General features: G+C 37.7%; 1 protein-coding gene across 1 annotated transcript in view; it reads right to left on the bottom strand.

The window, feature by feature from the left end:
- C1H8orf34 (chromosome 1 C8orf34 homolog) overlaps positions 1–15063 on the bottom strand; it is a 390966-nt gene that overhangs the window by 144254 nt on the left and 231649 nt on the right. The window contains exon 8 of the mRNA XM_036760505.1: positions 9276–9411. Within this exon, the coding sequence (XP_036616400.1) occupies positions 9276–9411 (136 nt within the window). The remainder of the gene's footprint in view (positions 1–9275; positions 9412–15063) is intronic.

Below are 15063 nucleotides of genomic sequence, written 5' to 3'. Positions count from 1 at the left end.
TTGCAACTTGTACCTCATGCAAAAAAATTGCTTGTGTAACTACTAACTTTATACGAGGAAAGTTAGTTTATTTAAAAAATATATTAACAAGGAGTCAGGAAGTGTTCTCTTCTTAACATGACCACAGTTAATTCCTTTAGTCTTTATCTTCATGGGATCATAGGATTTAGAGCTGGCAAGTTCCTTAGAGATCATTTAGTCCAATGCCTTCATTTTACAGGTTAGGAAACTGAGGCCAAAAGAAGAAAATAACTTACATAGTGACAGCCAGGATTTGAGTTTAAAATTTTATGATTGTAAATCTAGTATTTTATCTGCCACTCTGTTGCTGGCTCCTCTGGATCAGCTGCCAACATAAGCTAGTCTACTTCTAATAATAATAAAAATAGTGTTTACATAGGACTTTACGGTCGGCAAAGCCCTTAACAAATGCTCTATCATCTTCACACAACCCTGTAAGGTAAGTTTTATTATAATTGCCTTCTTACAGATGAAGAGACTGAAGCAGACCATGGTCAAAGGACTTGCCTAGGGTCACACAGCTAGTCAGATGTCTAACAGATGGATCTGAACTTAGATCTTCCTGACTCCAGGTCTAGCAGCCTATCCACTGGGCCACCATGCTGCCTATTTGAAATATAAAGAAATAGATGTATAGAGATTAAATGGTTTGCACAATGACTTGTAGCAAGTTAATGGCAGATCTGAGAATAGAACTCAGGTCTCCTGACTACTTCCATCAGAAGGAGACTTTCCAAATCATCATGCTGCCTCTCAAGGATTGTTCCTAAATAGTCGCATCAGTTTAATTTTTGTATGCCTGTTGGGGTACATGAAACCAGATCAATCAGAAAATAAGTGGGGTACAGCATATATCTATATCATGTACTGTTTTCCAATTTCATTCCATATAATTATATCAAACATAGTCTTGAGTAAATTTAAGAGAGATTTTAATGCTTCTTTTTATTCTGTATTACATTAAATGTCTCATTATAACAGAGAGGTGACCTTAGGTTCTCAAAGCCTATGACAATTGAGTGAATATAGGTATTAAATCAATGAGGTCCAGAATAAAGGAACTTTGATCTACTAGAATGTAAACTTCAAAGAAGGGCCCTACATATATAAAAATATTTATAGAAGAACTTTTGTAAGAGCAAAGCACTGGAAAATAAGTAGATGCTCATTGATTGGGGGGAGGGGTGGGTGATTAAACAGACTATAGCACATGAAGTTACAGGAATATTCCTATAGGTTAATAACTACTATAAGAAATTAAGGATATGAAGAATACAGAGTTGCCTGGGAAGACACAGATCAACAAGCCAATGCAAAGTAAATTAAGCAGAACCAGGGAGACAATAAAGACTACAACCATTTGAAATGAAAAAAAGAAAAAACAAAAACAAAAACAAAGCTGACAGCACTATAATTACAATGAATAAACTAAGCCCTAAAGAATGGCTGAGAAAATGTACCTCTGTCCCTGCTTTGAAGAAATAGAGCACTTTGGGTATAATGTGAATATACTGTCAGACTGAGTTGACATACTTGTAAGTTTAACTGAACTTCCTTCCCTCCCTACCCTAAAACTTTCTTTTTTCATTGCTAAAAGGTGTATGTAACAGGACAAACATTGCCCTGACCCTGGTCAGGTTCTTTCTTTTCACCCATAATATTATTAAGCTTCACCTAAAAATATGACAGAGATGCCTGAGGACTTGATTATTCTGTGTTTGGCCTCAACTTTTTGGTCATCTAAGGGCATAAAAATCCCCAGTCTGGTATCTAGATCCCTTAGACTTGGTCAATTTCTGAAGCCTGCAGCAGTGATATTTCCCTTCTTGATGCACCATATGGAGAAAAGGGGTACAGCCCCTAAACATATTTAAATATCTAATATCTAAATATATCTAAAATACATCCTTGTTGCATGTCTTTACTGTTAGGTCAAAGTCATTCTTCTTGTCTTAAATGTTCGAAGACTTGTGAGTGCCTCATTTCTTCCCAACGTCGAAGCTGAACTGAGAGAGCACTGTCATTACAGTCATGCAGCTGACAATAAGGGGTGGTCCTCTGGGGAGGGGAAGAAGGAAGGATGTCTTTGGTAATAATACCAAAAAAAAGATATCAATATCTTTTTCAGAAGAATGTAAATTTTATGAGGACGAAAGGGGCCCTAATAAAATTTACTCTGTAGTTTCCCTATACCTAAGCACTATGTTCTACATGATTGAAAAAGTCAGGATTTATTAAGCAGATAATATAAGCCAGGCAAATGATGGGGACTATGGGAAACAAAGTCAGAAGTGAAGCAGTCCCTGCTCTTGAGGAGCTGATAGTTTGTAGGTAGGAGAAAGTACAGATAGATGTAGGTGTGTGTATGTCTGCATATAAACATGTATACCTATGCTAGATGCAATACAAAACAAAACAAAACCAGAGATTCCATAAAAGGAAAGGACGGAAAGAAAGCATTCCAGGCATGGGAGGCAGGAAATGGAGAACCATGTGTGAGAAGGTTCACAATAAATATTAAAAAATAAATTGAATCAACTACCGTAAGTGTTAAAGGTGTATGTGTGTTTATGTAAAACCTCAGAAAATGGAAAGATAAATTATATACAGATGAGAAGAAAGCCATGAAGGATGGAGGGTAGAAAGACTGTTGGGTATGAGTCAAACTTTTAATTTTTTCAAATTTGGAAAAATGTATAAATGTAATAAAGAAGACTCCAAACCAACAGAAATACATATATGCAAGATTTGAATTCAGGCCTTCTTGACTCTAAATCTAGTATTCACTATACCAATTAACTGCTTCAAAGTCTCATAGTTACTAGCAGGCAAATACAAGATTCAAACCCAAGACTTCTTACAAATTCTACCCTTCTTTCCACTGCACTCAGTACTTATTTCAAAGCTGGATGATTCAAGCTGGCTACGTGTCCTTCATTCAACATACTATCCCCAGAGAACATTCATGTTATTTTTACTACTTATCAGGTTATTCTGCAACTATAACCAAAATATTATATTGGGGATATGTGGCCACACTGGAGTACAACAAAGTAGAACTAGCTGATTATATATCACGTGGAAGGGGAGAGCAATTTGGAAGAAATGAGTGCTTTCTTAGGGCATTCTCATGCAGAACTTTCAAGCTTGTAGCACTGTATGTTTTCTATAATCCCATTTCTCTTTAAATCACATTCCACCCCTCTTTGTGTGCTACTGATGTTAAGCATGAATGAATTCGGCCCTTGCACCATTAAAAACAAAAAAGCTTCTTACTTGCAGGAATGCATTGGCAAGAGTCCACAGGAACAAGATTTAACTTCTGAGCATGGCAGCGGGTATGTGCAGCTAATGGGTGGTCTTTGTTGAAAAAGCTTATAAACTCCACTGTCTTCGTTGTTCAGGGCCTTGGCATCATCATTTTTTTACCTGCCTACTCAAGTATGTGCCAACAAATTTTTAAACATTGAAAGAAGGTTGTACAGACACTCTTCATTTAAAACTTACAAATCATTGAATTTAACAAACCACAAAAACTTCCTGGATAATTGTGTGTATCATTGACCTATAAGCACTTTGCTCTCTGTTGAAATATCTTAGTATGACTCCTAGGCAACAGCCGAAATGTATTTTGCCCCTGCTGGATCCTCCTCCCCAAGGGTTGCCACCCATTTTCCCCCAGTGAAGCATTTGGATTTAAATTACTGGAAGCTGTCAAAAAACAACTCAATGGATTTCACGAATAAGTTCAAATTCAGAAGTATGTTAAACATATTCAGAGATTACAGGGACACACCAGTATCTTCTACCACACAAACCTAAAAAAAAATTTCTCTGCCTTCCAGTCTAGTCTTTCACTGATGATCAGAGAGAGGGCTCCTAAATAGAACTATTTCAAACTATTTAAATAAAACTATTTTTTTTTCCATTCGTATTCACTTTTATTGAGGAACCATGCTTTGTCCCACCTGCTAAATGATGTCACCCCTTTGTTTAAAAGACAGAAGATGCAGCCAAGCCTACACTGGGCTGAGTCTTTCAGAAGCTAGCTCTGCTGTAGGACTGTTTTCCAGTTTGAAAACACTTAAGTTATACTCCATCTGCATCTATTCCCTTAGCTGTGTGTGAAACATTTATGGGGAAAATGGTTCATTCTCCCAGCTGTATTTTAGTCAACAAATCTCTTTATATCCTTGAGATTTAACCCAATATTTTACTCATAAAACTTTATAGAGGAATTGGATGTGATCTAAATGTCCTTTTGCCAGATCTTTTGAAGGGAGACTTTGTCAATTGAAATAACAGGGACTTCAAGTCACAAAAAGGTCACCAGTAGAAAGCATCAATACTGTTAGGGATGTCCATTTCCTACCAGATTCTGTATATAGAGTGTCCCCAAAGTCCTAGTGTAGTTTTAAGCTTATTAGCCTTTAATAGCTTGAAACTGCACCAAGACTATCCGGACTCCCTGTACCATATTAGAATCCCTGCTGGTCATCTGCTTAATAAAAACTTAAGATTTTAGCAAAAAATTCCAGAAGCATCCTATACAATCTAACCTTTCCAGCTTATCTTATTAAGTAGTTCAAACCTTTTGTGAAGGCTAGTGTTAGATGTTTGGGAAAAAAGACTGAGGGAAATCAAAATCTATAGAACAGATTCCATTCCTAACTTGAACATCTGTAAGAATCCATATAGAAACTCTAGATGTCACTTGAATTTATTGCTTCTAAATAATAACAGAATTAATGCTTAAGGCTGTGTTATTAATGTTTCCATAGCATAGCATTTATTCGTAGCCATTATCTGTCTCATCTCTACAACACAATGGGAAACGTTTACTTATCCGTATACTTGCTGCTTTCCCCCTCCCCATCTGCCCCCAGGATAATAAAAGCCCTTCAAGGGCATGGACTGGTATTTTTTTGTCTTTGTATCCCCAACTGGTATCCCTAGCATAGTACCTGGTGCACAGTAGGTGTTGAAAATGCTTATCATATTGGATTAAACTGCATCTTGTTTCTGTGGTAATGTAATTGACTGCACAGTGAAACTTGGCAGCTAGACTGCTCATCAGAGTGAAAGCAGAAGATTCTTTGCCTTGCCCAGGATGACTCAGCCCAGGTGAAGGATAGAATGACAAATGAAGAACAAGAGAAAAATCCTCTCTTCTTCATCCTGGAAGAATGGTGTTCCCCTGAGTAATGTAAACAATCAGATCCCCAGGTTACTAAAATTATTTAAATCTACTGGTGCAAATAGTAATTTGAGTAGATCATCAGTGCTGTTTTGGGGGGATGACTTATTGAGAAGTGGTCCAGAGGAAAGAAAAAAGAAAATGAGTTGAGTATGGTTAGTGCATACTTCAAATTCCTGCTACCTGAGGGCCTGAGGCTAGTGGATCTCTCAAGCTCTGGAGTTCAGAGGTGGAGTGGGTTAAGCTTGTCAGATGACCATGCTCTCTGCTGTTGTTTGTCCTTTGTTCTCTAAGAGGACCATGACATCAGGGAGGTGATCTAAATGTCCATTTGCCAGATCTTTTGAAGGGTGACTTCATCAAGTGAAATAACAAAGACTTCAAGTAATAAAAAATGTCACCAGTAAAAAGCATCAATGCTGTTAGGGATGTCCATTTCATACCATATTCTGCACATAGAGTGTCCCCAAAGTCCTAGTACAGTTTTAAGGTTATTAGCTTTAATAGCTTGAAGCTTCACTAAGACTTTGGAGACCCTCTATAACATATTAGCATTCTTACTGATCATCTGTTTAATAAAAAATTATGAATTTAGCAAAAAGTTCCAGAAGCATACTATACAAGCTAATCTTCTTAGCTTATCTTAAGTAGTTCACGCCTTTTGTGAAGGCTGGTGTTAGATGTTTGGAAAAAAAATTGAGGTAAATCAAAATCTATAGATGAGGTTTCATTCTTAACTTGAGGCTTTCTGGCTACCACACCTCAAGGTCTACAAAAGGGTGGTGATTTCTCCTAATAGAGAGATCACTTATACTGACAAAATGATGAATCTTTGAAATAAGGAAGTGAAATGATCCCATAATATGTCATGTTATTAATGGCCTTACTGCCAAGAGGGAGAATTTGCCCTGAGATAAATGTCTCATAAATGACAGCTGTATTGTGGTAGTACTGTGGTACAGTTTCCATATTAGCTGAAACTCCAATACAAATGTTAGGTGCAAGGAAATAAAAGAAACAAAGCTGAGGAAAAGTAATTAGTGAGAAAATCCCTGCATGTTAGTAGAAGAGATTTAGACTGATGCTTTTAAGTATTTATATACATTCTAATTCTGTTAAGAACACAGGTGACATCCCATGACTATAAATTCTTGTTGGAGAAAACAATCCTAAATGCTTTAAATCCACTCATTCAAGCAATTTTTGGTAGAACGTAATTCTAGGGGAATAGAGAATGGACAGTCTCAGTTTACACTGTAATGACAAAATAACTACAAATGAGCTACTATGTAAATGGAAAGAATCTGGAAAAAACGAAACAATACTATGCAATTATAATGAAAATTTAAGGTCTTGTAGAAGACAGGAGAAAATACACCTGTATGGGGACAATAGGTCCATTGTTGGACAAAGCAATCCATTGTTGACATACCCATTGGATATGTTGGTTAATTTGGCTGAAACCCTTTCCCTCTTCTTCCTTTTCCCCAACTTTATTTATTTGATTGGTAATAAGGAATGGCTCCCCCTGGAGGGCAAAGGGGTTGGTGTAAAAGTTAGCTGGCCATTTATCCCTATGGCTACTTACTACCTATCTGATGGACATATTGGGCAAGTCATCTAATGGCTCACTGCCTTTCAGGCTTTCAAGTTCCTGCTCCATAAAATTAAAATTAAACAAATGAATCCTTGAGAAGACTAAAATTATCTATAATTCTTATGTTATAGATGACGAACCTGATGGAGAGGTAGAGCAACTTAGCCCAGGTCACACAAGTAGTAAGCAGGGAATAGTGGCCTAGAAACCAATTCAATTCACGTTTTGGAAAAAACTTTAAAAAAAAGAAACAAGATACATTTGGGAATAAGGCTGGAATCTTGTCTAAATTGTTAAGTTTTGAGACTCCAACAATTCTGAGTTTTCTATGATTTGTTGATGGTTGTTAGCTACCTGAAGTGAGACACCATGTCTAATACATTATTTAATCTCCCCCAGGGCCTAATACAATGGACGACTATTGTAAATGCTCAAGGAATATTTGTTGAATCGCTGAATGTAAGACTTTAAAGACTTAGAATTTATGTCCTTTTTATAGGATCTGGGCTTCAAGCATCCATGTGTTGCAAAGTTATCATTAGCAGATAGGCCCCTACCTAGCATTTCCTTAATTCATTAAACAGCTCTTCCCAGGTAGGTCTGCCTCATAGGGGCTATTTATATTACCCAAATTTCTCTTCCTTAATTCTAAGTAATCCATACCCTTCTCTTTCTCTCTACAGGAAAATCTAAACTCAGCTCACTTTAGATTGAGGGGCTCTGGCCCCTCCCACCCGAACTGCCCTTTATAGCTGGATTAAGAGTGGCAACCTTCTCTTCTACTTGACTCCCAGGAGTCAAACTAATTGTTTTCAAAGTCCTCCTGGGACAAAACATTCTACACCTACCAAAGGTATATAGAATGTGATAAAGAATGCTTCTTCTTAATGTATACACACACACACACACACACACACACACACACACACACCTTACCTTCATGTACCTTGAAAACTCCTAGATGAATTAATGAAAAAAAAGGAAATAAATGGAGTGCTGCATTCCTGAATCATCCCCTAAATATGACTTGACAAAGGAAACTCTGAGTGAGTTGCAGCCCAGAAATGCCACTTTCCTGGAACAATCCTCTCATCCTGGATATTGCCTTGAGTTGGCATCCCAGGGTATAAGTCAGTGCTTTTCCTGGCCCTCGTATCTTCACATGTGCTCTTTATATTTCTTTAAATAACTATTAATCAATTCTAAAGGGGCACAGGCTAGAAAACTTTGACTTGATTTCCCCATAGGTCCTCTACCCCCCCAACCCCTCCCCCCCCTCACTCTTTACTTTCTTTGGATTTAATCCCCTCTCAAACTGCACAATGGAACAGCCAGAGGTAAAGACAAGGAGATAAAACCAGCAGGCCTTGGTATTGTGCTTGCTAATCTGCACCATTTACATAAGGGTTAGAGGGCCAGTTTTGTCATTTAAACAGGCTTAAAAGCCCCTTTGCAAATGAGATTTAGGCTCTACAAAAGCTTGAATTCTAGGAACTGCCTGGAGCTTCTGCTGGCCTTGCTGTGGGGAGTTGACTTGGCTGAAGTAAGTCCTGGCTACTTGTTTGGCCTCCCTACAGCCTTGCAAAAATTGATCCCAGCAGCCAAGACCCAAGGGAGAGCAAAGTGATTAAATTCTTTTCAAGAGGTAAGGAAGGTGTAACAACGCAGCTAATAGCATCCCAATAATAGGATCGGGAAAGGTCCTGACTCTTCACTTATGCATGGCCTTAACATTGGTTTTGAACTTTTAAAATTCGGAAACAGGCCTTGCAAATCTCCAGAAGCTCAGTCCACTAATGAAATGCAGAAACAGAAAGTCTTAAAATAGCTGGGAAGTCAGGAGCAGGCTAATCTAGCCTCTGAGGTTCACTGTGGGTGTGAGTGGCATCAGATAAAAGGGTAAACTCCAGAAGGGACTTTGAGAGAGCTAGAAGAAACTTGTTTTCCTGTAATCTTGAGGTTCTTGACCTTTGTTTGTGTGTATAATGGACTCCTTTGGCAGTCTGGTGAAGCGTGCGGACTCTTTCTCAGAATAATATTTTAAATTCACAAAATAAAATACACAGGGTCACAAGGAAATCAATTATGTTGATATATAATTAAGTCAGTTATCAAAATATTATTTTGCAAGCTCACAGATCCCAAATAAAGAACCCCTGTTCCAACCGAAGAGGTGCCTTTCTGGCCCTTCCCTTACAAAAAAAAAAGTTTTAAAAACCACACTTCTAATTTTATCGGTAGAGATAAGGTGAATTGTCAATGAGGAGACTCCACTGACCAATGTACATCAGCACCTGCTGTTGACCATGGTCATACAGCCAACATATTTCAGACAACTTGATCCCAGGTCTTCAGGAGTGAGAGACCAATTTGCTATCTGTACACTAAATTGTGCTGCCTCTCCGCAGAAGCACCTGTGAACACCAGTAAGTATCTCTTAGTAACATACTATTCTTTTACCTGGCACACCTGGAGCAGATGTTCAATGTGACCTTTGCCTGGGGTTCAGGAAGATGAGCTGTTCGAGTGGGGTTAAATTTGCTCCCAGAAGGCATTAGGGTAGTTACTCCTTCCATTCTCAAATCATCTAGGTCCTCTGTAACAACATAAAGGATTACAGACTCCAAGTTACAATAGAAAAAAAAAGTAAAACTGGTTGTAACAATGGGACATTTTTGCCCTACAGCCATTAAGGAGAAAGGAAGAAAAGAAGTTCATTCTTTTAGTATGAATTAACCAACTGCATCAGAGGACATTCTGTAAAATGTAATTTTGTAAGTTTATTTTTCTTTATGCAAGAATCTTACCTTATTTTTCACTATCTGTTTAAATTGCTTTTTGGAAGAAAATTTCACTAAAAGAGAGGAGATTCAGAGGAGGAGGGAGACATGAGAGCTGTTTTCAAATAACTGAAGGGTTGTCATGTGGAAGAGGATTACACTTATTCTTTGTAGAGAAATAGAGTTGAAATGATGCCACAAACAGGAAACACAGTAAAAGCTGGTAACTTTCAATTATAAATCTGTGATGCTATGAGCCTGTGAACTACAACGAATGGGTAGAAGTCATGGAAAGAGACATTTCTGGCCCAAAGTAAGATTTTTATTTCTAATAATTAAACTGAACTGAAAAAAAAGTGGGCTATAGATTATGAGCTTGTGTCTTGAACTGTTCAATCAATGGTTTGAGGACCACTCATCAGAAGATGAGAATACTGTACTTGATGAGAAGTTAGATAAGATGACATTTAAACTTCCTTCTACTTCTAATATAATATCATGCACTGAAATGTATTTTGGGTGGAAAGTGCCACCTTCCAAAGAGGAAGCTGCATCATCATTTTGTTTGCTAAGATAGTGTCAGCGCAAAGTAAAGAGCTTTAAAATGAGTTTGTTCAGTTGTGTTTTTAGAGCAACATGACATAAAAATGGCACTTTATCTTGATGAGAATATAATTTTACCCAGAAAAAAACATTGGCACCATACTTCATTCAAATATTGATCTATTCGTTCAATAGATATTTAGTATATAAAACGCCTTCCTCGGCTTTAATAGAGATGGGAAACATAATTGAATTGCAAATGCGAATGGACTGGATGATTTCTAAGATTCTTCTCATCACTAAATCCTATGATCCAGTGAAGTGATGTTCTCCATTCTGGTCAAGCCCTAGAATGACTCTGGGAACTGCTGTTTAGCTTAATTAAAAAAAAAACTATAAAAAAGGCAAAACTCCTCCAACATTTGTTGTTGTTATTGTTTTGTTGCTTTCAGTTGTGTCCCACTCTTCCTGAGCCCATTTGGGATTTTCTTGGCAAAGATACTGAAGCTGTTTGCCATTTCCTTCTCCAGCTCATTTTATAGATGAAGAAACTGAGCCAGAGTTAAGTGACTTTCCCAGGGTCACATAGCTAGTAAGTATCTTGAGGCCCAGATTTGTACTCAGAAAGATGATTTCATGACTCCAGACCTGCCACTCTATCCAGTGTACCACCTAGCTCCCCTATTCTACAGTATGCTTGACTTGAAATAAGAAAAAAGCCTGGGTTTGAAAACCACCTCTGTCATTCATTGGCTGTGGCATTACTGATGAACTCTATAATTTTGAACTTTGGTTCTCTCCTCTGTAACATGGGAATTAAAGGGACTTGTAATACTTACCTCTCATGGTTGCTGCGAGGCCTGAATGCGATGATCTATGTTAAGTATTTAAGTACTTTGTAAACATTACAACTATCTGTCAATTATAGATTTTAATGATGGCATGCACCTAAGCCAAAGTTATATCCTAGTAACTTTTGCTTTTTATTATATATGGCTATATGTTTCTTCCTGCTTATCCCCATTATCCACTTTGCCATTGCTTTCTGTGTCATATTCATGTTCACTTCTTCTGAGACTGCCTCATGTTACAAAGACATATAATAACACCAGTGGAATACTGGTATAAAAAGATGAACATTTATTTCTATGAGAAATTTGGTGACACTACTAGCAACTTTGCAATTTTCCAAAGGTAATCCAACTTGCTTGCCTCCTGGACCCACCTCATTGACTCTTTGCCCTTGGTAACTTGAAGAGAGAAGTTTTTGTTAAATGGTAAAGTTGCAAATCAGACTTCAGGTGGATTATCAGAGAGAGAGGAGAGGAAGTAGCGTCATCAAGTGTAGATGGCTTTTTCAAAGAGTTTAACTGAGAAGAGAAAGAGAGTTGTAGAATGATAGTGGCATGGTATCATCCAGAGAGGTTAGGAGATATATGCTATGCAAAAATGTTTACCACTGTAATGGTGGAGATTAAGAGCAGAGTTCATGTGATTTGGTATGGCTTTTAAGGTCCCCCAGCTGGTCCTGTTTATGGGTAACCTTGTGTTGGTTGCATCAGATCTGGGAAAATTTCAATGTCTCCTCTCAGGTATGGTTAATCACTTAAAAGAGTTTGCCCTAACTACCTACAGAGGAAAAATCACATGATTTAAGAATGTCTGTTGCCCAGATTATAATATACATTTGGATGAACAATGTATATAGACTTTGTCCATCAACTTATTCAAAGTTATCAATGCATTTTAAATAGCCAAATCTTAAAGTCTTTTTATCAATACTCTTCCTTCTTGCTATTTCTGTATCATTTGATAGTGTTGATCACCTCCTCTGGGATACTTTCTACTATCTGGGTTTTTATGACTCTTCTCTTCCTTGATTCTTCCTCCCACCTGTCTGGCTGTTCCTTCATAATTTTCTTTGCTGGATCTTCATTCTTGTCATCCCCATTAACTCTGCTCATCCCCAAGATTCTGTTCTAAACCCTTTTCTCTCTATACTTAGTGATATCATCACTTCCCATAAGTTCAATTATCATCTCCATGCAAATGATCCGATCTATATCCATTCCCAGTCTCTCCCCTGTCCCAAACCACCCCGACAACTTGACATTTCAAATTGGATATCCCATAGGTGTCTTGAAACTCAACATCTTTAAAATAGAACTCATTATCTGTCCCTTAGTACTAGCTCCTGGGAGAATCACTCTGCCAAACTTTCCATATAGTTCAAGAGCACCAGAATTCTCCCAGTCATCCAGATTCTTAACCTTGATGTCATCCTAAACTCTTTGAGTCAAACATATCTAATTATTTGCCAGATTTTGTACCATCATTCTCCTCTACATCTCTCACATAAACACCACATTTTATGAAGGACATTCATAAAGTGAATAGTGTACATAGGAGGGTAAAGTGAGGGGTGAGGGGGCTCATGACAATGTTATATTTTATCGAAGGAACTAATGATTTGTAGTCGGCAGACGTAGTAACTATTTTCAAGCATCCACAAATAGAACCTTCACAAAGAAGGATTAGAGTCATTCATTTGGATCAGGAAATAGTAACAATGAATGGAACTTGTTGAGGGGCAGCATTATTCTTGATGTAAGGGGCAGGGGACCCCAAATTTCCTAACAAGACGAACTACCTCAAAATGCAATGGACTGCCTCTGGAGCCATTGCCCACCTGGAAGTCTTTCAATAAAGAATGGCACTGGATTAAATGATTTCTGAAATCCTTTCCAGCTTTTAGACTCTGTCATTCTCTGATATGGTTTCTTGAGACTAGACCCCAGAGTTCTAGGAAGTAAAATCAATCTTGGGGTCTCTCCATAATTGGACTCAAGTTATCATACTTTTATTAAAGCAACTACTATGTTCAAGCAACTCTCTACCCTCTAAGATTAGAACATCATTTAAAAGTCTCTTTTAGTAGTGTAGACAAATAATAATGAGGCTTGTATTGGGATTGAGATAGGAGTAATAGAGAGGAGGGGCAGATGTGAGAAGTGTTCCAAAGGTAGAATTAACTAGTTTGGATATAAGGTGTGAGGGAGAATGAAGAGGGAAAGTTCATATTGAGGTTAAAAAATAGATGATAGGGTGAATGATAGTGTCATTGGTAAGAGTGAAATCAAATGGAGCCACAGACTTAGGAGGATGTTGATTTGGGACATATTGAATTTGAAGTGAGTTACCCAGGTGGAAAGATTTTGTAGAAGTGAGTCTGAAGCTTAGGATCAGGAATGGAAATACAGATTTGAAAGTCATTTGAATTCAGTTGGTAGGCGAAATCATCATATTGGAAAAATTAACAATGTTCATTCTAGATGATTCACTTTTCTTACAAATGAGAATGTTCTGGACAAGACATTAGTCAGTCAATCAACAAGCTTTTTACTTGTGCAAGGCATTGTATGGAGCATGACAGACACAAAGAAAAGCAAAACACAGTCCCTGACCTCAAGGAGGTCACATTCTAATGGCACAGATAATGTGAAAACAACTAGACATACAAGTTACATGGCACAGTAGATAGAGAAGAGGGCTTGGAATCAGGAAGACCCATCTTCCTGAGTTCCAATCCTCTTGTGTGACCCTGGGCAAGTCACTTTACCCTATTTGCCTTAAAATGAGCTGTAAAATGAGTTGGAGAAGGAAATAGCAATCCCCTCCTGTATCTTTGCATAACCTTTGGAGACTCAACTAAACAACAACAAACAAAAGTGAAAAGACGTATTGTAGGGAGGTAAAGTATCATGTATGAGGAATAAAAGGAAGGCAGATGTGCCTAGATTGTAAATCAGGGCTGTCCAACCTTAGGTTATCTTAGGGCCACATTCAAATAAAATAATTATTCGAGGGCCACACCCAGAATAAAAAAATACAATACACTAATAGAAAGTGGAGGAATGCCAGTCATCAATATACAAGGAAGGCTCAAAGCACAAAAGCAAACACAAAAGAACAAAGCCACGAGACAACAGTATAAAGGTAGGTGCCCGAATGCATCCCACAGATTGATTGAAAGTTCTGTGCAATATGTTCCTTCCATAATACTGCTTAAAAACACCAAAGAAAATTAACATCAATGAGATTATTTATTGATGAAGGAATTAAAAAATCTAATACACGTTCCATACAAATTGTTATTTTATTTTTTCACTCATGAAAATTAAAACCCACAGTCGGGTGTCACATAAAATCACACTGCAGGCTACATTCAGCCCAAGGGTGGTATTTTGAATAGTTCTGTTGTACATTAGGTGGAGAAGAGTAAACTATAAAAAAACTGGAAAGATAGGAAAGGAGCCATTTGGTGAAGGTCTTATATTTCATCTCACATTTTAATAGGAAACCACTGAAGTCTAGAATTTGTTGAGTAGTGGAGTGACATGGTCAGCCCTGCACTTTAAGAAGACAAACTTAAAAGCTGAGTGAAGGATAGAGTAGAGTAAGGAGAGACCTGAGGCAGGGGAACCAACCAGGAGTCTATCTCAATAGGCCAGGTTTTCAGTGATGGTGTTCTGTACCAAGATGGTGGCAGTGGAAGTATCTCTTTATATTACTGGGTAATAAAACCATAACCGCTGATTTGTTTCTGCTTTACTACCAAGGAAAATGACCTTCAGGCTAGGGATAACAGAATAAAAATGACAAGCATGCTTTCTACATCTTCATCTAGTCATTTATTAAAATATTGAGTATGACAAAATTGAAAGGAGAGCCCTGTGATACACCCTCATAGACCTCACTCCTGGTTCATACCAATCCACTAATTAGTACTCTTTGGATATTGCCTTTTATTTACTTACAAATTCATCTACCCAAATTGTCATTAGTCTCATCTTTCTTCATCTTGTCTACAAGAATATCATGAATTTTAAAAATGCCTTGTTGCGTATCTCTGGCATTTTCTTGAT

Source organism: Trichosurus vulpecula, chromosome 1, assembly GCF_011100635.1.
Source record: "Trichosurus vulpecula isolate mTriVul1 chromosome 1, mTriVul1.pri, whole genome shotgun sequence".
Taxonomy (NCBI): domain Eukaryota; kingdom Metazoa; phylum Chordata; class Mammalia; order Diprotodontia; family Phalangeridae; genus Trichosurus; species Trichosurus vulpecula.
This window is presented reverse-complemented; position numbering and strand designations above follow the sequence as displayed.